The 27,798-nt window shown below is 39.1% G+C and overlaps 2 protein-coding genes across 9 annotated transcripts in view; both read left to right on the top strand.

The window, feature by feature from the left end:
* Positions 1 to 2,535, top strand: part of USP54 (ubiquitin specific peptidase 54) — a 92,675-nt gene extending 90,140 nt beyond the window's left edge. For 2 of the 3 annotated variants that reach the window (XM_053984325.1, XM_053984324.1), the window contains 2 exons: positions 208 to 394; positions 1,108 to 2,535. In XM_053984325.1, the coding sequence (XP_053840300.1) occupies positions 208 to 394; positions 1,108 to 1,763 (843 nt within the window). In that variant the 3' untranslated portion in view covers positions 1,764 to 2,535. The remainder of the gene's footprint in view (positions 1 to 207; positions 395 to 1,107) is intronic. The other variant, XM_053984326.1, reaches the window with a different exon arrangement.
* Positions 2,536 to 12,671: 10,136 nt separating this feature from the next.
* Positions 12,672 to 27,798, top strand: part of PPP3CB (protein phosphatase 3 catalytic subunit beta) — a 46,961-nt gene continuing 31,834 nt past the window's right edge. For all 6 annotated transcript variants that reach the window (XR_008438215.1, XM_053984332.1, XM_053984331.1 and 3 more), the window contains exons 1-3: positions 12,672 to 12,851; positions 23,464 to 23,664; positions 25,710 to 25,834. Coding sequence is in view for 5 of the 6 variants with exons in the window: in XM_053984332.1 (XP_053840307.1) it covers positions 12,782 to 12,851; positions 23,464 to 23,664; positions 25,710 to 25,834 (396 nt within the window). In the remaining variant the exon portion in view is untranslated. The remainder of the gene's footprint in view (positions 12,852 to 23,463; positions 23,665 to 25,709; positions 25,835 to 27,798) is intronic.

The raw sequence follows: 27,798 nt of genomic DNA, 5'->3' as shown, positions 1-27,798 counted from the left end.
TGATCCTATGTAGCCCACTACTTCAGTAAGAGCCTTACTGGATTGATGCAATTTTTGTCTGTCTTTTTCACATACAGATGCATGTTTTTGTTCCAGTGACTCATCTCTTTCTTCCTTGGATCAACACCACCTTTGCTTGTTTCAACCCAACTCTGTGTTTACTCATCATTTTATGTTCTGTTCTTCTCCTTTCTCATTTTACAAAAGGAAGCACCAAATACGAGGAAAATGCCAGTGGACACCAGCCACCGTTCTTCCAGCTCCACTTCCCTTCCTTTCCCCCATGATCCTCCTGTATTTCCCTTTGATCCCCAGCACAACCCAAACCAGGTGCAGCACCCACCCCATGATGTACTGATGCCCAGCATGGTGGGCAAGGCACGTAAACTGTCAGGTAATAATCACAGGACTTTTCATCCTTCTTCGTGATCAGAAATATTGCTGAAATACAGCTCCTCAGTTCTTGTCTTTCATAATGGATTTTCACTATCTGCCTGAATTCCTCCAGAAATCTAGAAGGACAAATCACGTTTCTTCTTCTCTGTCCTTCAGAATTTTTCTATGGTTCTGTGCTAAATGTGCATAACCAAGGCAAATAACCTTTATGGAAACATTATGATGACTTTATACAAAGTCATATCAATATTCTTATGAGTTATTTTCTTTAATGTTAAAGTAGTAGCAAGACCCACCACCTTGTTGCTGTGTATAAGAGTACTTCCACAAGTTACTCATTCCCACAAATCACACATGTGCCAGTAGAAATAACTACTTCCTGCATGAGAACTATTTTCCTGTGACAGCATCAAACCCAGTTTGATCTACCAGCCTTGGAATGCTTTGTTGGGCTCCTCTATGATGAAACAAGGGGCTAGTAAAGAAATCTGTGACAGCAGCTGCAGTAGGATAAGGAGAGGAAATGCAGTGAGGAAAATGAATGCTGGAAAAGGTACAGCTAGCTTTTATTCAGAATTGCATGTCAGCCAGTAACTGGATGTACTAGTGATTTCATTGTTCTTCTGTTACCTGCTGGCCACAGCTGATAGTTGAGAGAGAATGAAACAACAATTATAACTAAGCAAACCTTTTTTTAAAAATTTATTTCAGGAGATCAGAAGAACATCATCCAGAAACTTCTGGTTATGCCTGACAGGGGTGAAGCTTTCCAAGGTGAAGACTACCCAGGTGTGGCACTGAGCTATGGGAGTCTCCCTTGTGTACCCAAAGGCACCCTCTCTCAGGGGCAAAAGCCTCTTGTTAATTTGCATTTAGGAGGTGGAGCATCAAGTGTCTCTGGCCGTGTGAACACAAGTTATCCTGCCGCACAAACAGCCACGTTACCAGATAAGCGAACAATGCTCTGGGGGAAACATGCTGGCCAGCCAGGCAAGAGTTTACAGGAAGGCTTCCTCCAGCAGCCTTTACAGCACCACATGCATGAATCTCATGCCATCAGTTGCAGACTACCAGCCAGCACAGACTACAGCACTTTAAGAATACCACATGAGCCTTCTTGGGATCCCGGTGCTTCTCAAGGTTGCCCAGTGCCCCCTTCTTGTGTGAAGGCCCCGGGTCCAAGGAGAGTAGATATGCCTCCAGAAGAAGACTGGCGAGAGAACAGCTACACCCCTCAGCCTGGCAGGAGGCGAATGCTGCCAGTGCACATGATGGATGGGACTTTTTCTTCTGCTCCTGAGGCACACAGAAATATGCTGGCTCGAGCAGCAGCAGCTACTGGCACTGTGCAAAATAATGGCTGGTGAGATCCCATTCACTCCATGCGCCCCAGTACACCACTCTTGTGGACTATGGTTGTTGCCAGAGTGTGGATTGCATGGAGAAAGGAAACTTTTTCAATCAGTATCTGTGCCAGTTTTGTCTTAAAATGTAGCTATACAGTATGTGAAAACTAATTGCACTGTATTTCGTTTCTGACACTACTGAACTGCTGTCTGGATGGGGAATCTTAACTCTTCTAGTCCTGGCCTCTCCTAGCAAACAAGTGCTATAGGAATGGTAATGCTTACGGGTAAGTTCAGAAGGGTTTTGAAGGAAGATGGCAACTAACAAAAAGACATTTTTAAGGACTCTTTTTCATGAAATGTAGCTTTGGTAAATTCTTCACAAAAAAAAAAAAAAAAAAACAACAAACCAATCCTTTTTTCTTCTCCTTCCTCTCTCCTGTTCCTTCCTAGGGAAAAAAAAAACTGGCCCACCTTCCAGGTTCCAGTAAATCTGCACTTGGCAGGTGGTAGTTAGTTAAAGCAAGCACGGTTTTCAATGTTCTGAGATCTCATACAGAGATCACAGCTGTAGTTGCTGCAGAGGAAGTGACAGGGAGACATTGTTCACAGTAAACCCCAATTTTCTCCACTTCTTTAAAGCAAACTAATGATGCTTCAAACAGAAAGACTGTTAATGCTGCACGCTTAACTACACCAATGTAAACACAGAATAAGTTTAACTATTTTAGTGTCAAGCATACTTGCTTTTGTAAGTATTTTTCAAATAAATCTATGAAAATAGTTCTATTTACCTGTCTGTGTCTGAGCTTTCTTTACTGTTTAGCTTTACTCTTCACTTGGCTGGAAACTTCTGATTAATTTTCTTACACGTGACCAAACATAAGTAAGTTGTTTATTCTAGTTCATTAACAAAGTTTATGTAATAAAGACTTAGATTGGAGGACATGCCTAATTTTGAGTCAGGACTTGATGTGTTTCATTACTACTCAGCACTTAAATTTCTCCTCATAATGGACAAGAATTAAGTGTCCTTCAAAAAGTATTTTGAGACTGACTACTTGTTTTAAGGAAAACTACTACATCTATACAAGATGGTAGTGTATGCATATATTCAGAAAAATCATTAGAAAATATTGGTGTGGAGAGAAGTGTCATGTTAATCACACTTGCACTCCTGCTCCTGCAGATGCTTTCAGGTGCAGTGGTTACAAGGTGTTAGAAGCATGGGGGGGTTCCTGTTCCATACTTGTCCTGGTGCATGGTTCTGTTGGGAGCAGGGCTGGAGCTGTGGCAGTGCCAGTGCTGGTGGAAGGGCTGCTCTGCCCTGCCCCATTGCTGCCCTGTGAGTGACAGGGCTCCTGCTCCGTGACCTGAGGGGCTTTGCTCTCACTTCGTGCTTGGCTTGATGGAATCCCATCAGTTGTTGCTGTTTAGCCTGAGATGGAGCCTCATTCGTTTCAGTTACCGTAATTTGTCAGTTTCTTGTTTCTAAATAATCACAATAATATTGTATCTGTTATTGTTGTAGTCTCCTGTACCTACATTTTACATTTGGGATTATGTTGCACACTTCTTTGTATTTAACTGTTCCACTAGCAGTGGTTACCAGAACTTAGCACTCTGTTCTTCCACTCCTCTATTCCAAAAATACCCTCATGACTTTGGACTTTTTTACATAATGGTTTTGCAGACTTCATAGTATGTGTCTCGGTTTGAAAAGACAGGTGAGGAAGGCAGGAGCTCTCTTGAAATGGAAAATGTAAATGCCCTCCCTCCAAATTATTAAGGGACTTTCAGGTGAAGATATGGGAGTAGGAACAACAGTTCATTATTAGAAAAAATAAAATATAAATGCAGTAATACAAAACAACAGAGTCAGAATATGACCTGACACCCTGTGGGGCAGGGTATTGGTAGCAGTCCCATTAAATGGTGGCTGCAGTCCTCCTCAAGTGGCAGATGTGGTTCTGTTGAAGCAGTGATCCTGTAGAAGGGTGGAGTTTTCCTCTGAAGGTCCAGTGGTGGTGTAGATGTGCCTGGTCTTCCTCTGGGAATCCAGTGGAAGAGAAAGCTGCTCCACTGGGAATCCAGTGGAAAAAGGCTGCCTTTGGTGTTCCAAATCTCTGGTTATATCCAGGTAAGAATGCTTGGCTCCTCCCTCTGGGTGGATCATCTCACAGTGGGATGATGTAATTTTATCAGTCACGCGGTGACACTCAATGGCCCATTAACAGAAGATATTTCCTGGAGGGAAGATTGGTTGTGGAAGAGATAAAGAAAACTGCCCCACCTGGTTTTAAAGGTAGCCCAATTAATAGAAGATAACTGCCCCACCTCTAACAGATGGCAATAGAATACACACCCCCAGCCACATCTTGCATTTGCAGCCTAAGACAATATGAAACTTCAATAGTACTGATTTTCTAAATATGAACAAAGGGAGTTTATACTTTATTTAAACAACTGTTTGATTCAGGTTTCCCAACAGATACAGAATTGTTAGTCTCTCATGGCATAGCAGTCTGTTTACAGCTTTTTGATTCCTTCAGCAGTTGGTGAAAGCTGCAGTAGCCCCAGGATGGAAATGAGGACATGGATAAGAATTTGACACTTTGCTTGACTACAACTGTAAAAAATTCAGTCTGGATAATCTAAGAAAACAAGCTGCCAAAGTAAAGTACAAAGTCATCACTTCAAGAATCAATATAAAGTATGAAACTTCTGCAACTGAAGACAGTGTGCATACTTAGCTTTCTTATGTCCTTGTGACCAGGAAAGAATGGAAGTATACTTACATAAAGCTCTGCAGAATAATTCTGTGTTGATGCAATTTATTAAAATAATCAGTAGTAACCAAGTGGGGTTTTTTAAGAGAGCTGTTATGTTTATTCCATTACAATTCTATCTACCAGGTTTCAAAACTGTTTTTAAATGTCCTTTGTATATCAGTTGCTTTGTATGAAGTTAACCAGAGGCCTGAAAAGGAAAAACTGGGTCCATACCAAGCAGTATATTAGTACATCTGAAGAGAGACAAACTGATGTACATTCAGCAATATATTTAACATGAGAGGAAATGTGGGGCTGGAAAAATGCTGTTACTTCAGCTTATGCCTGCAAATTTTAGTAAGGTCAGTAAGATTTACATTTGACTAACTTGTCTTTCCAGTGATATTTATACCATACAAAAATCCATTATGTAGTAGTTTAATAGCTTGTTAAAGTTCACTGTTGCCTATAGGAAGGGTAAGGAGGGAGTTCCCACAGGAATTCAGCAGCTGTATAGAATTCTTAAGAGTTAACAGTTTGTAAGCTTTGATGCAATATAACCTTTTCTTTGTCCCTGGCTGACGAGTATGTTATTGGATGGAATTAAGTGAAATGAATGCTATAAATACTTAAATTCACCTTTTTTAAAATAAGTGAATGTCAGTTCTCCTAAATATAAAATTCTTATTCCCTATATTTCTATGATCACTCATTGTGTTTGTAATATGCATTTAGACCTTGTTCAGGGAGCAAAAGCAGGCAATAATAAAATGAAAAGTAAGCTAGTGTCCTAGCAGTAGCGAAATTATGTAAGTATGATCCTTGTGTGTTAGGAAAAGGAACTACCTAGCACAGTTCCTTCTCTCAAAGGCAGCCAGGTTTGTACCTGCTGTTTGTGGAAATCATATTTAGACCTGCTGAGCAGCACATGTGCTCAAATGGAGCGTGCAGCACTTGGTAGTTAACCAGAATATGCTCTGCTTTAGAGAAGGGAAGTGCCTGTTTCTTTGTAACAAAGGCTACTGCACCCACATTAAGATGGGGGAATTTGGGAAGAGGGAAGGAACTGTCCTACTGATTTTTTCCCCTGATAGTTAACATTGCTGGAATGGACTTACCAGTGATGGTTGGGTAGGACATAGAAAGCACAGGCAGGATTCCAGAACACTGGAATTCATGAAGGGTTTGGATCTAATGTTATGTAGGGAGAGGGGTAGGGCAGAGGTGTAGGGAGAAGAGAAGGAGGAAAGTAAAAGAAACTGGATTGGAATAGGAAGGAACAGATGGATAGGTGAAAAAGGCAGAATGAAAGGAAATGTGTGCATATCTTTGCTCAGATGTCTCTTTTTAAGGAACACTCAGTAATCAGTCTAAGTTTTCCTTCCTTCTTTCAGTGGATAGATTCCTGTACAGAGATGGTCCTCAGCAGCAATGGGGTGCTGAAGCTTTTGAGAAAGGAAGATTGAGTGATGGAGAGAGTAGGCAATGTTCTTTGTAGCAGTCTTTGGCTATGTTCCTGCTGTGGTAAATGAAACTCTGCAGAAGCACTTATGTACTGCTGCTATATGTATAGATAGACATTGAACAAACAGTGTAGGTTAAGTCAGTGTTTCTGCAAGCTTGGACAAAGATAAAAACATGCTTGGGGTTTACAAACACCTCACTGAAGTAGATGTGTTCTGGAATCTCCTACCACTGTGCTGTCTCTTGTTGAGCACTGTGGCCGGTAAAAAACAAAAGTGTATTTTCATCTATCTGTGCTTGCTGCCTCTAGCATTTTATCAGTGCATAGTCCAGAATCTTTTCAAGTCTAGTTACGTATCTGTGGGCTTTTTAAAGGCTAATTCTTCACCATTACTACCGCTGATGGAATTACCTTTAAAGTTTCAGAAAATGTTCTAGAAAAAGCATGATAGATAATTATTTTTAATTCCCTTGCTATCTGCATCATTCTTCTAGTTCATTGAATGATTTTTTTTTTATCCTTTAAAACCAAATCAATGTAACTTGGAAAGGTTTTTAAGATTGCTTTTTCATTAATGGAAAAATGCAAAGACCAGCTATAGAGTCACTCGAGAGCGCTGATATTTTCACTAGCACATTTATGGAAACAGATACAAATTGAAGAGTTCTGCTGAAGAAACACAAACTTCCTCATTGGCATCAGTAGAATTGTTTTAATATTACTTCTTGAGTGAGTAAACACTGAATATACCCATGAATAAGAAGGTCAAGTGTCTGTTTGTAAACTAACTTACATTAGATTTGTTGAAAGAGGATTATCTTAAATTTTGGCTGGCCCAGTCCCAGATGATTCACCAGTTAATCATAGGCTTGAGAAGTTTTATGTGTGTATATATATCACTAATCAAAATAATTTAAAATAGGAACACATGAGAAAAGCGAATACAAAAAGCTGTACTTCAGTAATAACCATTAGAATCATTAAACATTGCTAAATTTTTACTTCTTCCCTACTCAGGCAAAATTATTTTGATGGCAGTCTAGGGCTAGTTATCCTTCCAGGGTTTTACTCAAAATTTATATCAGTTAATTATTATGTGACTGTCAATTGAGGGAGCTCCAAGCATAGAACTTTTGCTGCTTACAAAAAAAGAAACAAAAGTATTCAAGGTTGTCTTAAATTACTGAAAGCACCTTAGAGCATGAGCATGTTAACAGACAGTATGTCTGTGAAGGTTCAAACTGACTTTAGTTTAAGATCTAAAGTATGTATTTTAAAGTACATTTAAGAAGAAATAACCTGTTGTTCATGGCACTATGTATTAATTGTTCCTAATAGGATGAAATAATGCATACATTCCCTTTTTTTGAAATTCAGTTAGTTTCTCCAGATAGACTAAAAACTCAGTTGACATTAAACAACCATTTCAATGCTGTAGACTGGTTTTGGATAACTGCCCTTAGAGGCATAAAAGAAGCTATTTAATGTAGCAGATGAATCAAGCCAGGTTTTTGACACCATACTCATCTGAAGAGAGAGAAGAAGGTATGTGTGTGGGAGTCTTGACTGATCAGTAAGCTACTGATTTGAACACAAGGTTGTAATTCATGGGAAGAGCTCTGTGGTATAGATGAGAAAATAAAATTGAAATGACTTCTCATGGAATGACATCTCATGGTGGGCTGGAGGGAAGTCCACATCTCCAGTGGTTTCAGAGTTGTCTATTAGCTGATGATTTTATGGGAACAAAATACATAGTAGAAGAGCTTTTAAACGTTTATGTGGATTATTTTGATATATCCTTGAGATATCCTTTTCTGCATTCATTTTTTGTGATCTCAGAGTTGCCCACTTATGAAGGTCATTTTTTGTTAAGCCTTCAGCCCTATCCAATCCTCATGTAGCAGTTAATTCTTATTAGTACTTCATGATGTTTGGTCTCAAAGATGCAGAGAGGTAAGCTGAAAGCATACTTGCACTTTCACCTCTTAGACACAATGGTCAGATGCATATGTGAGAAAAGAGTGCTTGAACTCTTCAGCAACTGAGTTGTCATATCTGCTTTTTGTGGATTTGTTGCCCCGACACTTTCCTTTAAAATTGATTAATGGGATTTCTCTGATCTGTAGGACATTGTGTTCATGAATCAACAAAGTTAAAAAAGTAGTAAAACATATCTCACACTGTTTTCTATCATAGCTCCTGTTACAGAGCAGTAGTAAGTTTGGGGGGTTTTTGCAAGATCCTATACATAGACCTGCTTACCTTGAGTACTTTTTCAGTTAAGTCTCTTGCTTGTGGAGGCGCTGAGGAAACGAAAGAACACAAAGGAGGGCAGCAAAAAGCAGAGTGAACTCAATTTTTAGAGTGAGTAGAGGTGACTATTAATAGTCTATTAATATCATTAAGGTAGTAAGATAAATGAAGAGAGGGAATTGGTTGGTCTCAGGTGGTAGGAGAAAGAGCAATTGCTTAAGGCTAAGGAAGGGAAAGTTTGAACTAGATAATAAGGGCAGGGGAAGGAATGCTTTAAGCAGAGAAAGTGATGTTTTGAGGAACCTAAGGAAGGGTTTGAGATACCGCCACTCTAGAGGTGTGAAATTTAAACCAGATATGTGTCTGGTAGGGTTTGGTATGTGAAAGTTACCTAAAATTCTGGAGTTGGGTTGCTTTAGCCTGTTTTTTACAGTTCTGGTATGATGCAAGTAATGCCTGTGGCCTTGACTAGCTTTTTTAATGTAGTCTGTACTTCCTCAGCCTGTTCACAGAGTTTATCAGGCAATGAGGGAAATGTGTGCAGGAAAGGAGTGGGACAGGATACACTGTAATAGTGAAGTAACTTGTCATTTTATACCAGCACTATCTAGTATATATATATATATATATATATATACACACTATCTAATAATTTGGTTTTGTTTTTTCTCTTTTGAAGTCAGTGCAGCTTCTCTGTGCTGGATGACATTAGTATGGAGTATTGCAGTGATAATGACTTTGTAATGCCAGAGAAAATGGCTTAAGAAAGAAAATGCTTTCAACCTTTCTGAAAATGCCTCTCTGTTAATAATAAGATAATAAGATTTGTCATAAAATAGCTGACTTGGGCCAGCAGGGACACCTTGTGCCCTCTTAAAACTTTCAATATTGAAATTCAGTGCAGCAGTATGTCAAGATATATTTAAAATAATACGTGCCTTGTTTTGAGGCAGTCCTACAGTTTATACCAACCTCAGTATCATTTCTGGCGTTTAAGAAAGGACAGCTTCAAACAGTCTCTAGTGAGAGTCAATGAAATGGAACTTCTTAAAAGTTTTGTCTTCATCTTACTCTCTTGCTCATATCACGTCTTCCCCTCTCAGACCTGGTTTATCTTTGCAAGATTTGTTCTGTGCATCTTTCTCTTGGGATCTGGAATATATCTCTCTCTCCTGTGAATCAATTTCCTTCTTAGTTTTCAAAAAGTTCTTGTTGGGTAATTAGATGATTCTGGGACATTGTGCCAGTTTTTAAGGTATGTCGCTGTTAGAGTCAGAAGATACTGTTCTGATATCTGCCCTGCTGCATGAGATGGCTACAAAATTTCACATAATCATTTTTATGTCTGACTTCTTTCTGCTAAAAATTCAATAAACAGCACTTGTCTGGGGCAATGATTAACTAAAATGTAGTTGCTATATACTTTGCAGTCCTCCATCAGGAGAGGTGTCAGAACAGTCAAGGTTTTAACATTGCACCTTTTTGTTTAAACAGCTCTTGCATGCTGCTTCAGTGGGTACTGCTTTGAGATGGAGCAGAAGGAAATCGGGTATCATCTGCATCCCAAATGGTCCCATTCCCCATGGTACAGAAGAAGATGGATTGGTTTGGTTATTATGTGTTTCTCCTGCTGAACTGTTTTTTCATTATGAAAGCAGTTCTTCAGAAAGCAGTCCAGTGCTAGCAGCTTGGTAATGGTTTGGAATATCCCATCGGAATAGGAATTTCTCAGATTCTTTTTCTCTTTTCTCCTTTCCCTTTCCCTATCCCTATCCCTTTCCTTCCCATTCCATTCCTTGGAATGGAATGGCCACTTGGTGGCAAAGCTGAACAGGAAGTAAAACATGCCTCTGCTTTTCAGATTTGATTGGCACTTGCGGGAAACACAGGATTATAAAGGCACACTGCCTTCTACCTGGAAGGCTGTATTTCTGTTTGTAATTGTGTTCCTAAGTTCCTACAAAAATAATGCTGCTTTTGGTGCTGGTGGAAGATGTTTGATTCATTGAACACAAGATGTATCAAATCAATCATGTTTGCCTTTGCCATGAGGTGAGTTGGGACCATGTGAATGTCCCTTCCAGAGTCGATAGCAGATTTAGACAATAGCAGATCACATGGAAAAGCTTCAATAAACGGCTTAGGGAGAGAGGCAACTACATATTTCTGCCTAATGAAGAGTTTTATATTGTCCTAATGAGAATCACACATGCTCAGCATTTTAATGAGGTAATATAGAATATGTCAGAAAAATGACAATAAAATGCCAAGGTAACTGTGCTAGTTAACTTCTTTTTCTAGCTGTTGCTATCAATGAAAATGGTAAGATAATTATTTTAATGTTTTTAGGATGTGTGATTTGTAGGGAGACATAATACCATTTTTGATATCAACCTGATGTATTGGGGGAGCAAACCCAGCAAGATTTCATCCATATGAGCCTGTTCTTCAGGTAATGCCTGGATATAACTGGAAGTGTTTCAGCCTGCAGGGTGCTAGGTATGCTGACTAGAGGCTGATAATGTCCCCTTCTGGCACAGCATCATAACAAAATAATATTATGCTGTGCTTTTTCCTCAATGAGCATTCTGTCTGCATCAGCCCCTTTTACTTCACACTCCAGGGAATATGGCTGCAGGCTCCTGGGAGAAGAGAACAATTCAAGTAAGGCATCTCTCTTGCAACTGCACTTCAGGTGAGGTGAAGAGGAGATTGGTGACAAGACTCAGCAAGGTTTCTGGCTCCCTGTTTTTGGAAATGTATGGACAAATGAATTTCTTTATAATATGGGACACTCTGCTGTTTCATGCTGTCAAAAATTCACACTACATTTATTACTGGACTCCTCTTGGTTTTAAATACAAGACTGAATTCATTCCCCCTGTTACTTGTTTCAGCAGATCTACTTTAAGCTAACTTTAAAATCAGAAGGAGTGACATTTACTTACTGCCCTTTCTGTCCTGTGCTCTCCCTGTATACACTGAATTGATACACATCCTTGCTATTGAAGGAAATGAGCTTTTGTCCTATTTAAAAAACAGGCCCTTTAAACTGATTGTACAATGACAGACATTTGCAGAACATGTGGTATAAAGTAGTAATTCCTGCTGCTGGAAAGCTTAGCAATTAAATCCAAAATAGTCATCCAGGATATTTTTTCCATGATACTCTAATGTATCCCAGCTCTCTTTTTGTATGTATGCACACATTTACTTGTGGGCATGGAGTTACTAGAATTCTGTTTTTCCAAAACTTTGGAGTCTTGCAAGTGTACTAATAAATACCCCAAGGGTTTATAATTCTTATTCCCTTAAAATTTTCATTTGCTTCCTAGAGTGTTATTATGTAATGTTTCATTCAAAGTTTGGTGCTTGTACTGTCTTGGCTGTAAAATAAAAAAAGCAAGTTAACCCAAGCACTCGTATAGCATGTCAATTTCTATGTCTTTTTGCTTAAGCCAAAGAGCTTTTGATGCTCAGCATGGCAGATCCTCATCTCAGGTGTCATCCTTTTCCCTTGTACCTGAATGTGGCAAGAACCAAGACCTCGCTGGAAACCAGTACTTATGAATGCCTTTTCTTTCTTAAATTCCTGGTTTATTGTGTGGAATAGATTGCACAGCTCGGTATAAATAATGCATATGAACTTCGCTGTTGGTTTGTATAGAACATAAGGGCTGCGATGGAAGGAAGACTCTGCCCCCCGTCAGCCCGCGCAGCTTTGGGGGATGAGGGGGCGGCTCCTGCCGCCGTACCCAGGGCCATCCATGCTCTTTGGTCCACTCTTGTTCAGCTCCAGGGAGAAGGCAGAGACGTTTGGCTGAATTATCTGTCACTGGGAGTTTGCCCCAAGCTGTGCCTAGATTCTCACTGAGGGGGAACTTCTCTTTCCTCCTCCCTCTCCTGCCAGGTGCGGCTCTGGGCCCCTTTCTGCCGTGCTGGCGCCCGCTGAGGGCACGGGCGCAGCCCCTCGCTCTGCGCTGGTTCCCGGTGGGAAGTGAGGGCTTCGCCGCCCCACAACACCGCTCCCCGAGCTGTGCCGCCCCCGGGGCGGCCCCACGGAGCTCTCCATGGTGGCCGCCGGCCCTCGCCCGGGCGGGGTCGCTGGGGGGGCCGGGCCATCCGCCGCACCTCCCCCTCAGCCCCGGCCTGGCGCCCGCCCGTGCTGGGGCGGGGGCACTCCGGCCGCCTCGCCCGCCTCCCCCTGCCGTCCGGGGCGCGCCGGGAGGCGTCGGGCCGCATTCCCCGCCCCGCCCCGGGTCGGGCGGGAGACTCGCCGTGGTCCCGGTCGGGGCCGGGAGCTCCGCGCGCTCCCGCGGTGCCCGGCGGGCGGCGGCGCGGTGCATGCCGGGCCCGGGGCGGACCGTCCCCGCGCTGCGCCAGGAGCCGCGAGCCGCGCCCGCCGCCATGTTCCGCCGGGCCGCCGCCGCCCGGCGCCTGTAGCCGCCCCCGCCCGCCCCGCCGCGCCCCACCAGCCGCCGGCGGAGGGGCGGACGAAGGCGCTGCCGCGCCCAGCAGCCGCCGCCGGAGCCCGGCAGCGCCCAGCGATGTCCGCCAAGGAGGGGAGCAAGGTGCTGCTGCTGACGCCCCACGCCACCAGCGAACGCGCCGTCAAGGGTGAGTGTCCCGCTGTCCCGCAGGGGGAACATGGCTGCGCGGCCCGGCGGGGCCGTGACCCCCACCCGAGTGCCGGGACCCGCCTGGGCCCAGAGAGGCGGCCTGGCCGTGGGGAGCGGTGCCCTCCATCTGCGGGCCGGGCTGCCCTGCCCGCAGGTGGGGACGGGAGGGCAGCTCGGCACCTTGCGGAGGCGTGGGATGCCCGCACGGGCGTGGGAGTATCCGGGGCCGGCACTGCTGGATCGGGAGGACTGAGCTGGGCGCGGGCGGGCCTGTGAGGGCGGCGGGGCTGCGGTGGCCGTGGCCTGCGGGCCTGGCGCGTCCCGCCCGGATGCGCTGCCCGAAGCGTGTGCGGGTCTGACCGGGGGCACCGCCGCGCTCCGGCTCCCCCCGCGCCCCCGCTCTGCGGGGCATTTCCGCTGTCTGCGCGGGGAGAGCCCTGTAAATGCAGACCCTGACAGCGCCGGGGAAGAACGAATGGGAGGGTTCTATTGGCTGCTGTTCTCAGGTTCCAGTTCTGATGGAGAAAATTCACCTTGATCTATTTCTTTGTGGCCTTCCTTGGTAATCTCGTGGGGAGCCGAAAAGTCAAACGTTATACTTCTTAGGAGAAAAAGTAAATCATTTTATATTAGATACATCCATCTAAACTAGGATGGTCTAGCGACCAAAATGGTATCACATAGTTCTTTTCTCTGAATCCTGTGAAGTGTGTCATTTTAGTTTTTGTGAGGAGAATAATCCTTTGCAACCAGAGCATCCTGAAATATGTGTGTTAGACCTAAATTGATAGTTAAGGGTAGAGCATAGGTAGTGCTTCAGAGAATTCCTAGGTTGTGTTTACTCAGGTTGCACACAATTTTATTTTGAACCCAGTGGTTTTCGTATTGCACTGTATTTGGTGTTGTCAGTGTGGACAATTGTTATGGCAGGTCTGGATGGAAATCACAGGTGTATACAAGCAGTCTGCTTTTAAGATTGACATTCCTAGGAACACAGGGTCTGACTGAGTTGGAAGGGGTTCAAATCTGGTTGTTTAACTTTTTATGTTACAGGGGACCTTGAGAAATGAAAAGGATGCATTTGTCCTCAGCAGGTGTTAAAGTCTTGGAATCCCATTGGATGTTTTGGACATCGGCGTGTTTTCTAGTACACTGGAAAGGTTTATTTGAAATAAGTTGTTGCTCATTTTGAATTGCTTAACCTGTTGATTTGTTTAAACAAATTACAAGGGTAAAAGCAGAAAATGTTAAAACCAGTCTATTGGAAACCTGTACTCCTTAGTGCTACTTCAGTGTGTGGTGTTTAGACCTGCTGAATTTTTGTACCTTTACTGCAGTTTGTGGTAAGAAGTTAAGTTCTTCAAACAATGTGAAAGAATTAATAGTAAGCGATCAGATGCTTTAAAATGCAGTGGAAAACCTGCTGATTTCCAGTCACTTAATAATTCAGCTTGTTAAATGTATCCTACGTATCTTGTTGTTTAAAATTGTCGTTAAGACTTGCTTCATTCTAAGTAGAATTACTGCCTGAGTTTGCAGTATTTCTTTGAACCTGGGTGTTAGGATGCAGAACTACTGTATAGGTAGTTTGTATAGGCAATAGATATAGGTATACCTATTTGTGTAGGTAATATTGTATTGTATAGGTAACCAGTCTGTGATGGCTTCATCAGACATAATTACAACCAGTTCATATACTGGTTTTTTACTGTACCTTCTGTTGACCTGTCCTATCCACCCCATCATGCTGAATCACTGGCTTCTGGAGAAAGCCTGGCCAGTTGTGCCAGGCTGTGTTATTGATACGAAGGACAGGGTGGTTTGGTTTCTCCTCCCCCATTAGGTGCAGTGCAGTTGGAAATACTTTTTTTAGACAGTGACCCCAGAAGTGCAAGATTGCAGGTTATGTCAGTCCTAAGTGGGAGTATCTGTGCGATTTGTTGAAACCGTGCTAAGATATGACAACTGTGTCACATCCCTCTTCACAAACAGATGCACTGCCTCTTGCATACCAAGAAACATTCACCATACTCTCTCCTATTATGCAATGAATAGATCTTTTATAATGTCTCAGATTCTTAAGAAAAGCTACAGAGAAAATATAGTAATATTGTCTGGTGTATCTGTGCACTGGTCCATATTTCAGCTTTCATGCTTTCCATATACGGTATATTTTGGGGAGAAAATTTGAATTCAGGACCTAAAGCTTGCTGTTATTTGCATTGTTCATCTTGATTTTATTTAAGTTTTATTTTCTTCCTCTGTATCACTAGAAGAGGGGGATAAAGACCATAATCCATTACATTTCAGAGGCTGTGAGAAATTGAATTCTTTACCACTTATAATGTATGTAAGCAGAAATTGGCAAGAGATGCTCACCCAAGAAGAAATTATTGAATTACTGTATCATCAGTAACTATTTTTTTCTAATAAGATAGGATAATGATTAGGATGTGACCCCCTTCGTATTTTGATTTGCATATTTAGCAGTTGATGGGAAGTACAGATATGTAGAGAAGTATCTGAAAGGCTATCAGATGTATTATGTCATATCAGATAGATATATATATAAAATAAACATAAAAATAGCTTTAAATATGCAATCTAGCTGTGTTGTCTAGCATATCTTTCCAAGTACGAATTTTCTCATCAAAGGTCATTGATTGCTTTTGAAGTGTATAAAAAGTTCAAATTTTATTTTACCTGGCTTAGTTAAATTGCCTAAGTAATTTGTACTTACAGAATTTCCTATAAATTAATGGTTAGCTATGGAACTGAAAAGCTGTCTAAAGTCAGCTTTTGGCATTTGGTTCCCAAAAGGGATCTTGTGATGAGGCTTTTGTTACTGCTTTTTTTTTTTTTTTTTTTTTTTTTCCCTCTTTTTTTTTTCCTCTTTTTTTTTCTTTTTTTTTCCCAAAGAGGGTTGGGAAAATGTACCTGTTGTTCTGGTTCACTGTTTTCTAAAGCATCCTTTCCATCTTTGAAGGATACTTAGTGTTTTACTGTCTTTTACTGTCTTGTGGAACAAATCAGTTCCCTTTGTTATGTTCTGTCAAAATCTTTTTTTCTACAAATTGTTCTTGGTACTTAAATGCTGTATCTGATTCTTTGGGTTTGCCCTTTTTTTGGCTGACAGGTGACTGACTTCAGTCAGCTCACTTCACCTTTCAGCGCCTGTGACTTTTGAACTTTGAATTTGTATCTTTCTCCTGAAACAACTGTTTCGCTGCCTTGTAGTAAGGTACTTTTCCTTGGTAGGGGTGAAGTGCTTGGAAGCTCGCACTGATAGAGTGGTCCTGAGCATGACAGGAATGAGCCTTCATTGCCTTTTTTTTGAGAGCAAAGCATCAGGGTTTCCCTGACTCATTTGTGGGTAGTTACACCCCAGAGTTGTACTGGAAGTTCCCATCCTCCCAGCATTAGACTCTGTGCCTTGTGGGCCTTGGGACTCAATCCACGGGACCTTGTCACGCTGACATAATGCTAAATTTGGACATTATGTCTATTCTTCTGGAAATGGAAAGATTTCAGTATTCCTTTGTTTTGGATAAAAGTCATAGTACAGTCTGATTGGCAGGCAATCATTTTAGATATTAAATGGAAGCTTATTGAAACAACTCTTTAGAGAAACCCAAAGAAATGTAACTCATCTCCTTGAGCAAGCAGGCTCTGAAATAAAGGCTCTAATATCTAATTTCAAACAATTATGCCCATGTAAGGAGTAAAAGAAATCATTGCAGTAATTAAATTTATAATTCAGAGTCTGGTAAAAAAAGGTAAAAGGTTAAAAGTTGACAGGCAGCATGAAGCCTGTTTTAAAAATTTTGTAAGGTACTTATGCTGCTGGCCAGAAATTATTCTAAGACGATCCAAAAAAGCAGCAGTGTGAAGAGGGATGATTAAAGGATCATATTAAAAAAAAAATTAAAATCATAATTTTGTTTTGGGGGAGAGACAATGGAATGGAACTGAATTCTGACAAGTAAGTGTTTGGTGTTTTTTTGTTTCAGGGGTTGTTTAGAGTGGATAAATCTTGAAATAACAACAACAAAACCGAAAAAAAATCCACCCAAAAATGGAAGCCTGTTTCAGTTTCAGTAGGGCAAATTGGCAGTTGAGGGCTGGGAAGGTAAGGCCAGAGCACAAAAATCTGGCAACTACTTGCATGTGTGTTTATTGTTTAAGGAACTAAGGACTCTTTCACACATGAGTCAGTTCTTATTGCTGAGTGGATCAAAGATTTCTCTCATTGAAATGTAAGTGGTTTCAAAATGTATCAATGAAAGAAATGTTCCCAAAAAGTATCCCAAGATCAGAAGGTATTTGTCTGGTGGTTCTAAAGGAATTCCTTGAGGGTTTTGGGTAAAAAATTGTGGGTTTATTTTCCATAGCCTGTGGCGTAACTCATCTTCTGAGTCTGAGAGATGGAGCATGGCAGCATTTAAAAAAAAATTCTGGATTTAACTGGACAACTGTAGATCAATAAGTTTAATTTAAACAGATTCATAGCACTTGTAAGAAAGAGTGACCTAGCTATATCCCTGGGAAATACAGTGTGAAAGAGGAGATGGTGCAGGTTTCATAGATGAAAATCAAGAGAAATTGTTAGAATGTTTTGAAGAAGCCAGTGAGCTTGTTGATCCAGGCAAAGCTATCCATCATGTTTCTTCACTGAAGTCTTTAAAGTAAGCAGAAGAGGAAATATTCTCTTCAGGATCAAAGTTAGATCGGAGAGAAAGGATGTTAATAGGCGATAAACTCCCATGGTGGAGGGAGGCTGACATCTGTCATGTGTGCTCTTTGAGTGTCTTGACAAGTTCTTTAGAAAACAGAGTGAATGGCAAATACTAACACTTATCCAGGACAGCAAACTTCCAGAGATGATTCAGTAAGCTCTTGTTAGGCTGAGTGCCTCATAAAGAAGTTGTAGGAGATGCTATTAAGAGAAAGAGCAGACTCTACAAAGGACAGAACAATTCTTTCTTAAACACAGAAGGCAGTGAACTTGGAAAAGAAGTATTAGGATCTATATAGATAACATTCTGAAAATGTTAATGCAGTTGCAGTCAACTGGTCTGATAAGAATTCAGGGAGTATTAGATGACCACTTTAGAAAAAAGAGATTGCACCATTATGCCATTATCTGTATGTTATGTTATATGTGCATCTTGAACAACAGCATGTAATTTTGTTCCATCTTCCTGATTTTTTACTTTATCTAAACATATGTTCAGAGGTGGAGAGTAGCTTTTGGGCGAGGTGGAATGACAAAGATGACAAGTCTCTGACTTGGAAAAGGAGTGGTTGAATAGGGGATAGAGTTAGATATTTCTTACCTTATGAATGGTGTTTAATGGAAAAGTTGAATAGGAAGCTATTGTAATTCTTGTCTCCCTGTGAAAAGGAGAAATGCTGTACCAAACAAAATAGAAAAGGTGAAATACCTTTTCATGTAACATGTAATTCAAATTGTGGTATTAGTAACAATAAGGTGCAGTGGAGGGAAAAACTATGGAAGTGTCTATTTGGAATCTGGACAAAATACTGGAAAACAGTTTTAGCAGTGGCCATAAACATGGTGATCTGGATGAAACTCTAGAGAAAATCCATAAACCACCCTGTTTCAAAAACAGAGTATGGAGAGAGAAAGATCTATGCAGCCATCATTGCCAGAAGTGCATTTAATCACTAAGTAATCTTTTGGCATAACACAGTGTGGCCATTTTAAGGACAGGAGTATCTTTAAATATTTTTCAAACAAATAATTGTATTTTTCCTGTGAGGAACTTCCAAAAACATCAACCAAGTTAATTGCAAAACTACACAGTATAGAAGATGAATGAGCACACCATGGCATACAAGATATATCCACAGTTGCATTTGAGAATTAAAATTCTATGAAACTTTTGAGATTGCAAGTACATGATAAGTGAGGATGAAAGAAATGGTACCTTCAGTGCTCTTGTAGGGTTTCAAGTTTTGCAGGGCTGTTTTTTCTTGCTTTTAGGATGCTGGTTAATATAGCAGGAACCTTGCATTCAAAGAAACTTTGGGATAGTTTTGGTAATTTTCAAGAAATTGACTTTGCTGGATCTGTGCTTTCTTTCTTGAGGTGAATAGGGCAACTTGTGGTTTTTGTCAGCTTTTGATTGTAGCTTTCTGATTCCAGTAGATGCGGCTGTGTATTTGTGCTTATTTAGTATTTTCAAAGTTGCTGGTCCACAGACCATCTGCGATGCCTTTATGCTATTTCTTTTCAAATCTGTTCTGCCAGTGCAGAAGAATAACTGGATATATTCTGTCCTCATAGCAGTTACGGATGCTGCATCTTTTCCTTCTGTTGGCAGAGGTGTGAAAACTCCAGGGACAAACTGAAGGATGTAAACAGGTATTAGGCTTTGTGATTCTTCTGAGTGACAATACATAGACAGCAATGCATTTATAAAACCAAAAGATCACAAAAGGTGACTAAATGACAGAAAAACCACAGACCATTTTGCTATCATGGCAATAAATCTGCTGTGAAAATGAAGGGTGCTGGCCTTCCTTTTCACAGAACACCATACTTGTATTGCTACATGATGCACTTGGTGGAGACAAGCATTATATACTGTTTCATGTATACCTATCACCAAAGCAACAAATACTTTGCAAATAGAATGTCTGTGTTTAGTAACCTTAGTAATGTGAGGTGAGACAGACTTTATCTATGAAATCAAAAACATCCTTGAAACAGAAAATGCAGTCTGGGATATTGAGCAGGTTTTAACAGCCAAAATTAAATTAATGAAATATGCCATGGGCTCCTGATAAGAGAGGAAAAATGGCTAATTTTCTTTCACTGTGGGAGAAAAAGAATTATTTAAGTTTTACATTCATAAGAACAGAAACAATTTTGCTTGTGAAAGTTCAGTACCTTCTGTGCTTGATCCCTGATGCTTTTTCTTACATTAGTCTAGGGGCTTTGATCTCATCTTGTTTCATGAGCCTGTTCCAACAGGGTGTCTCTTAATACAAGGCAGATTGAACTGAGGTTATTACAATGGGCATATGTATCAATGTGGTTTAAATTTACAGTATCTACATGTAAAACTTTATTAGCAGCTACTGTTGTATTTAGTTACTAGGCAGTGTGAGATCTGCTTTGGGTCTGGAAGTGGAGTGTTTGTGTTAGTTGCCATATTGCACCTCTCAGCAGGGATTATTATACCAGGTAAAATGCCACACTAATGTCATTTCTCTCCTTTGAACTTCTTACTACATCATGGGAATTCATCCCTTCAGATTGCTGCTAACCTTTGAATCTCCACAGCATGCTTTATTGTAAGGTATCAATGTACCCAGAGGCTTGTAGAAAGTCAGTGTAGAATTACGTTTTGAGGTTTTGCTTTCTATATCTCATATTAGTACTGCAGTATAAAGGAAAGGTGATTTTTTCCCTCTTTGTTAATGCATATTCAATTAGTAATAAAAAGCCATCAAAATATTTTCATTAACAAGTCCCAAAAGGTATTCACTGTTTTTTTCCTCAGCTATACTGTTTACATTTTTTGATCAATATATTTAAATGGTATCATTTGTATGTATTTTTAAAGTGAAATTGATTAATTGTGACTAGTAAGCAATGGTTTGTTTTAGAAAATCTTGTCTGTGGTTGTAAATCATGATGTGTTACACTTGTTATTAACATCTATACTTTTACTAATAAGATACTGCAGCATGTATTAGAGATTCATCTCTAGATACTTTTCTGTTGTTTAGCTTGGCTGGGAATGGAAGAACAGAATCCTTTAATGCCCAACACCATATTATTTCCTTAGGGTAATTCCTCTTAATTACCATTCTGTTACAGTCCCGAGAGCACAGGTTGTGCACAAAGACTTTGAAACATGGATTATATTTGTGTCTTGGAACACATCATGCTGCAATTCTTTTTCCTTAGGCTATAACATTCTATGACTACTTCATCAAAGCTTTAATTAAACCCATTCGTTTGCAGAAATTGTCTACATGCTTAAAAAATCCTCATCCTTAAACTTTTTAAAACAGTTGTAATATTTTTCAAAGGTATGCACTCTAATACAGTGTTAACTTTTGCTGGAACAAAACTTAAAGTATAAAATGGAAGGAAACAATTGTTCTAAAAAGTGTTACTTTATGTTTACTGGGTGATGTAGATCATGGCTAAAATCTTTAGCCATATTTTATTCTGCTTTCTCTGAAAATTATTCTTAAGAAATCCTTCTAGAGCAATGGGAAAATACATGTATTATGTGAAAAGGATTTTGTTAAACTCTGAGGAACTAGTTTTTAAGACTTCATTTTTTCAAGAGGCAAATATAACTTCAGAGATTCTTAATTACTTCTCATACCACAGTTGTGAGTTTTGGGCATTGTGGATAACAAAACCACTGGATACAGAGTTTTAAATCTGAGTCTTCATAAGTATATTAATTCAAATAATTTGAGACAGATCTTGACACTGGAGTAAAAACAGCTGGGTTTTTAGCCTCCCAGAGAATACAATTCGATAGACAAACTCAAAGCTTTATTTTGTTTGTAGATATAAGAACTTTATTAAGAGAAGAAAATTTAATTTACCATGGACTTTAAACCCCTGAAATATCTGAACTGACATAAGGAAAAGGTCTTCTTGAATTCTGCAGCCACTGGTAGTTGTAGCAAGTTAGTAATGATTTGCACTTTAAGAGAATGTAGAACGGGTGGTCACCTCAACAGAACATTCTCTGCCACACCCTGCATCTACCACAAAAAGCTTCCAAAAAGAACAAAAGAGTCATCTTTCACCTAAGTAGATCTGAATAATACTAGTATTAATGGAGCACAGTTCTTACAAAACTGTGTCTTGGAGGTGACTGACTTTGGTTTTGGGAAGATGTGTGAGATCTCTATTGCTTTTAAAGGAATTAAAGCAGGAGAAATCTTTTTGAGTTGTCTGGTTTCTCCTAAAAAGATGAGCTCAACTTTGAATTGCTGAAGGCAGTTGTGGGCCCACAAATAATGTATTAAAAAAAGTGGGGCAAGAAAGAGCTTAAAACTAATTCATGTACAGATGGATATAAACTTCCAAATAATGTAAAAAATTACATTAAGAGAATCTGAAGTTTGGAAAGGTTAAGTTCAGAAAAGCAGTGAATATTAGAACTGATGCTTGCCGGGTCATAATTAAGTGCTTCTAAAAATTAGATAAATTTATTTTGTCGGAATAATTAATTTCTCAGAGCCAGATTTATGTTTTTAAACAATTGTGCATGGAACAGAAGTGATTGTCTTTTGATATCTTAAATAAGTTTATTAACATTTGGACTACATGGAATTTTAGCATTTTAGCATTTGAATTGCTGATAGAGGAGGCTGAAGGAAAGGCATAAAATTTTTATTAATCAAATACTTTATGTCCACAGAAAAGTGGTGAATTTGTTCTACAATATGTAGGAGCACATTTTTCAGCTTTTTCCTACCTAGAAACTTTTATAAGAGGAATAGTAGACATATCTCTAGTTTAATTTTTAGAAAACTTTAATTTCAGTGAATATATGTATGATTTGTGCATCAGGTGTTTCATTTTTACTACTCCATAAAATAGAAGGGTAGCAATGTGTTACTAGTAATCTAGAAATCGATTTAAATGAAGTCAGGGAATGTTTCAGTATCTAAGCATTGATTTTTGGAATGTAAAGTTCAACTTCAGAGAGTACGAAAATAAATATGAATACTCTGTCTACAAGTGTATTCATGCTGCTAGTTCTTATCTTTGAATAGATGTGCTCCTCCTGTTTTTCTCTTTTAACATACAGTATTCAAATGGTGAGAAACAGAATGGTTTTGCTTCTGTTGTAGTTCATTCTTTCAACAGTAGTATGCTTGAGGAGAGGACAGGGTCAGTTTTATTTCCTGTAACATCCTGAGTGCCATGACATTGCTTAGTGGCAATTTTGAGGTGTCATCTTTTTCCATGGCTCACATCCATATTTCACTTGTGCAGTAACTGAACTGCTACAGATTGCCAAATGTGCTGTCTGGGCGGTTGCTGAGCCTGCTTGGGTCCCCAGCCACTGCTTACTGACTCCTTTCATTCCTAGTCTTTTGAACAGTATTGGATCCTTTTCTTGCTAGCTTTGCATTTGTTTTGGTGGTTCTTTTTGTTTGGTTGAGGTTTTTTGGTGGGTTTTTTCCCCTGAGGCTTTGATGCTGGGATAATTTGTAATTTTGAAAGTCTGAATGGTTATTAAATGGATAATCCTGTATCACCAGTACTTCATGCGTCCTTCAGGGAATGGTGGTCTAATGGAGAGAGATTATTTCCCTTTGCAAAGTCAGTTTTGGCTCTTCCAGATATTGTACATATTACTATGCCTTCTACCTCTGTTTTATATTTTCTACAACCTTACATAGTATAGATGTTTTTTTTTTTAATGCACACACAGCACTATTCTGTCCAGATTTTAATGATGTAATAAAATTCCTTGGTGAAAAGACAAGTTTGCTACTTGGGATAGCAGCTATTCCATGATAGATCCCCATTCCTAGATGGACTCAATTTTTCAAATTGAGTGTCATGACTACTGTTTCTTCTTTTTAAATTTTAGCTGTCCCTTTTCCACCAACGCATCGCTTGACATCTGAAGAAGTGTTTGACACAGATGGAAGACCAAGGGTTGACATTTTGAAGAACCACTTGATAAAGGAAGGTCGAGTGGATGAAGAAATTGCACTTAGAATCATCAATGAGGGTGCTGCGATATTACGGAGGGAAAAAACTATGATAGAAGTTGAAGCTCCAATTACAGGTAATATTTCTAGGTAATTTCATACATAATTAAATTTGAAAAAGCCATATTTTTTCAGTAGTAGAATTTGTCTTCAAATTGCTGAACCAAAATTTCTCTGTTAGTCCTACTGAATTATCCCTGACAACTGCATTTGCTGAACAAATGCAGGCATTAAACCTATTGAAAAAGCTAGTAGGATTGGTATTAAAATTGGGAAAAAAGAAGGAAGTAGTTAAATGCTGTTGAAATAGGAATTTCTAATTCCTTCAATATTATAAGTAGGAATAAGGCATCTACCTGAACTCAGGATAATTCTGAAATCTAAATATGTGAAGAGAAGCTCATTATTGTGGTTTGAAACAGATACTGTGAACTGGGGTTCTTAGCGAAAAACACACCTTTAAATTGTTCTGTAAGTGAGACTGGTGACTGCACATAAAAGCACGTTCTTATGAGAGCAGTAGTACTGATAAAGATTGTTTTAGTATCTTTGACATTAGGGCCAGAGCCGCTGGGATACAAAACTGACTTTTAGGGTTTTCTTGAGTATTTTCATAGTTGGAACAGTTCTGTTTCTATTTGACCTGGTGAAAGGTGGAATTTATGTCCTTTAATACTTTTATTTATAAACAGTCTAGAGTCATAGAAAGTAGCTGTGTTGCATGTCTGTTATTCATGATAATGAAAGTAGATTTGCTTTTTATGTTCAAATCACATTTTCTTTAATCTGAATGTGTTTTCTTCTAAATGGACTTATATAAAATTACTGTCTGAGAGCTTCTTTCAGGGCATCAGCTTGTTATTTGTTAGTATTGGGTAAATGAAAACTTTGCATCAATACATCATTATTATTGTTGACATTTTTAAAAACATGAGTGATTGAAATGGTGGAAACTACTAAGTGGCTGACTGAGCTCAGAGTCCTTTGAAGTTCCAGATAAACTCAGAATTAAAGTTTGTTTAGCATTTTTATATTTCTTTATATACAGGTAATTGGTATATTGGCAATTTTAAAAGGAGGGAAGTTCTTTCAGTGTTGGAGTAGAAATCTTAAGGAAAGAGACATAAAAGAGTGCACATTCTATTTAGTCTCATATTTTGTAGGTTGCGATGATGAATGGTCTGCTCTAAGGGAATAACAACCTTTAAAATGTGGTATGCCATATCCAGGATTTCTTTCCAAAATTAGGACAACTTTTTTTCCCCAAAGATTTTACTGATAAACTCTAAGAAGTCAGGAAATACTATTTGTCAGTTGATCAGCAACATTTTGCATCAATGAAAGGCATAGTCTCTCAAATTCCTGTTAATTGTTACCAGTGACACCTTATGCAGAAGTGAGAAGGCAGCTCCTGACTTCCATTGAACTTGGGAACTCCTATGGGAAAGAGGAGATAGGAGCAGTTGTCTCTTCCATGCATTTTTTAATTACTTTTTAAAGTTGTGAGATGACCTGGTTTTGCTGTATGCTCCCTAAAGACTTCCCATCTGCTGCTATCTTTGGCACTTCTGCCTTTGTTGCTGACCACTGGTCTTGTCCCTTCTCATATTCTAAAAACACAGGAAAAATCCACTGTTGAAATAATGAACATGGTTATTTGAAGGAGAAAAGTCACTGAGCAAGGAGAAGATAGGATTTTATTAAAAAGTATGTTAGTCTGACTCAGAAACAAAAGTATACTCCCTGCTTTTTTCAAGTTCACATGGACTCAGCAAATTGTTGCAAAGCAGCAGGCATTTTCAAATACACATACCAAGGAGAATTTGCAAAGATACCGAAGGAGTTGGGGACAACACTAAAGCTTGAGCTTTCAAGACTTCAGTGCTCAGTGCATTAAATGTGTTGGAAGAATACCCTCCAATCTCCTGGAGTCAGAGGTATATCATCAGTCACAGGTAGTGAAGACAGCATCTTAAGGAAAAGCAAAGGGGGAACCTTCAAAAATTTCTCTTTTCCTGCTTTATACCTTCTTAATTGAAGTACTTTGTGGCTGTTAACTGTAACTTGGTAACTTCTCCGTTAGATTTTTTTAAATTAATTTGAACAAAATTTTTGCTTGCAGTGTGTGGTGATATTCATGGCCAGTTCTTTGATCTAATGAAGCTGTTTGAAGTGGGAGGATCACCTGCTAACACAAGATACCTCTTCCTCGGTGACTATGTAGACAGAGGTTATTTTAGTATAGAGGTAACTGAATATATTAATCTATTCTGTCCTAATTTTTTTATAAGCACACTTTCACTTAGGTTTTCAAATGAAGTTTTAGGTCTGCTTTAACATTTGAATGCATTCTTCCTTGCTGTGCCTTCTCCTGTGATAAAGGCCTGTTTACGGGAGGATGTTGACCAGTTGTTTGGACTGTCCTGTTGAAATCACCATACTTACTCATTTTTTCTCCTCTTTCTTTAGCTGTTTTTCTAAAAGTTGAATTCTGTTACATTGTTATGCATACTGCTGCTTGTCTGGTAATATGTTTATATGTTATGGAGAACAGGTGAGTCATGACTGCAAGGTCTTTCAATTGTTCGTAATACTATTATCTGTTTAATATTATTATCTCTTTATTTTTATAAAAGAAGCTAATTTTATTTAGATAATCAAATGGTTTTTAATAATTATTACTATTTTTCTTTACAAAAATTCTTGGAGCAAATACAGATATTCCCTAAGGATGACCTGTGTTTCTGCCATTAATTTTTCAGTTACTTTGAATTCAAATAATTTTTTTTATTTTCAGCATGTTTCTTAAGTGTGCTACATTTCAAAGATATTCACTTATTCACATTGATTAGTTTCAGAGCATGGTTTTTAAGTTAAGTGTTCTTCTGTAACCAGCCTGGGAAGTGCCTCAGCTTGGGATCTCTTCATAGATACTAAATCTAATGGAATAGCTTGCCATTTAAAATAGTGTCTTGCAAGTTACAGCACATTTCTTTTGTTTCTATATTAAAGTGTTGCAGTTCTGGTAATGTGTGGGTATGTGCTGTGAAAGGCATGCACAATGCATTTTGGGGTTGCTAGAGATGGTAGACAGGAGATGTAGCAGGAGCCATTGCCTCAAAGTCATCTTTAAAGAAAAATTTCAATAGACATTATTCTCTATTTATTAATTGAATCTTTGCCTGTTCTTGATGATTACAAATAATGTAATTGTTCTTGGAAAAAGGCATTTACATATCAGCTCTATATGTTAATATATCAAAACCTGGTATGAAAGCTTTTCAACCACTGCACTTCTGAACAAAGTTTAGTTTTCCATGTTTTTACTAAGAAGATAAAAATTCAGTAATTAGTTTAAACTTCACAATAAAAATCTTTGATGTGTTTCTCAATGTTTGCACTGTATTTTTAGATTGTCCATTTGTTTTCTTTCTTCCTTTATCATGTACTCTGCGATTCTATGCAAATTAACTTTGAGTAATGATAGCTTCAGGGTACTGGTATTGATTAAGAACAATGATAATAACAGCTTGCAGGTGACTTCAGTAAAATCCAAAACTTGTGGGGTTTTTAGGTTTCTTTGCTCAGTAAAAAAATTACAAGACTTAGATTTGAAATTTATGAAATATATTTTGGGCATTCAGGACTGCTGGGTGGTAACAGACTTTAAACTGAAATAATTGTGCATGTTCTTAGCTCTTATCTTTTTAAGGGTTTGCTGCTGATGCTGCAGTAATAATGATAGATGGAAAATTACTATAATTCTTTGACTTTGCTGCTTGTACACTGAAAAAGCAATCAGCTTCCCCAGTGTTTGGGGAAAGGATGATTTACTCTGTCATTTGTAGTTTAAAAATTATATCCAAATGATGTATCTAACCTTAAGGAAACTTATTTTGTCAGTTCTTTTTTTTCCAGTCTCTGTTAATAAATGTCTACTTTTCTTCTTTGCCAGTGTTCAGAGTCATATATTATACCAGATTTTAGGCAGAAACACATACAGTATTTGTCTAGATTAAAGTGTTCTACAGTTTAATTCTGCTGAGTTTATTTTATTATTGAATATCCAGCAAATATAATTTTTTTCAGCATTCTATGTGGCTGTTATTAGGAAAAGTAATAAGCAAATTGCATAACTCATGTCCAGAACTGGATTTGGGGAAGTAGTGCTATTTTAAAATGGCACATTAAGCAGTACCTGCCTTTTGAAA

Source organism: Vidua macroura, chromosome 8 (assembly GCF_024509145.1).
Source record: "Vidua macroura isolate BioBank_ID:100142 chromosome 8, ASM2450914v1, whole genome shotgun sequence".
Taxonomy (NCBI): Eukaryota; Metazoa; Chordata; class Aves; order Passeriformes; family Viduidae; genus Vidua; species Vidua macroura.
This window is presented reverse-complemented; position numbering and strand designations above follow the sequence as displayed.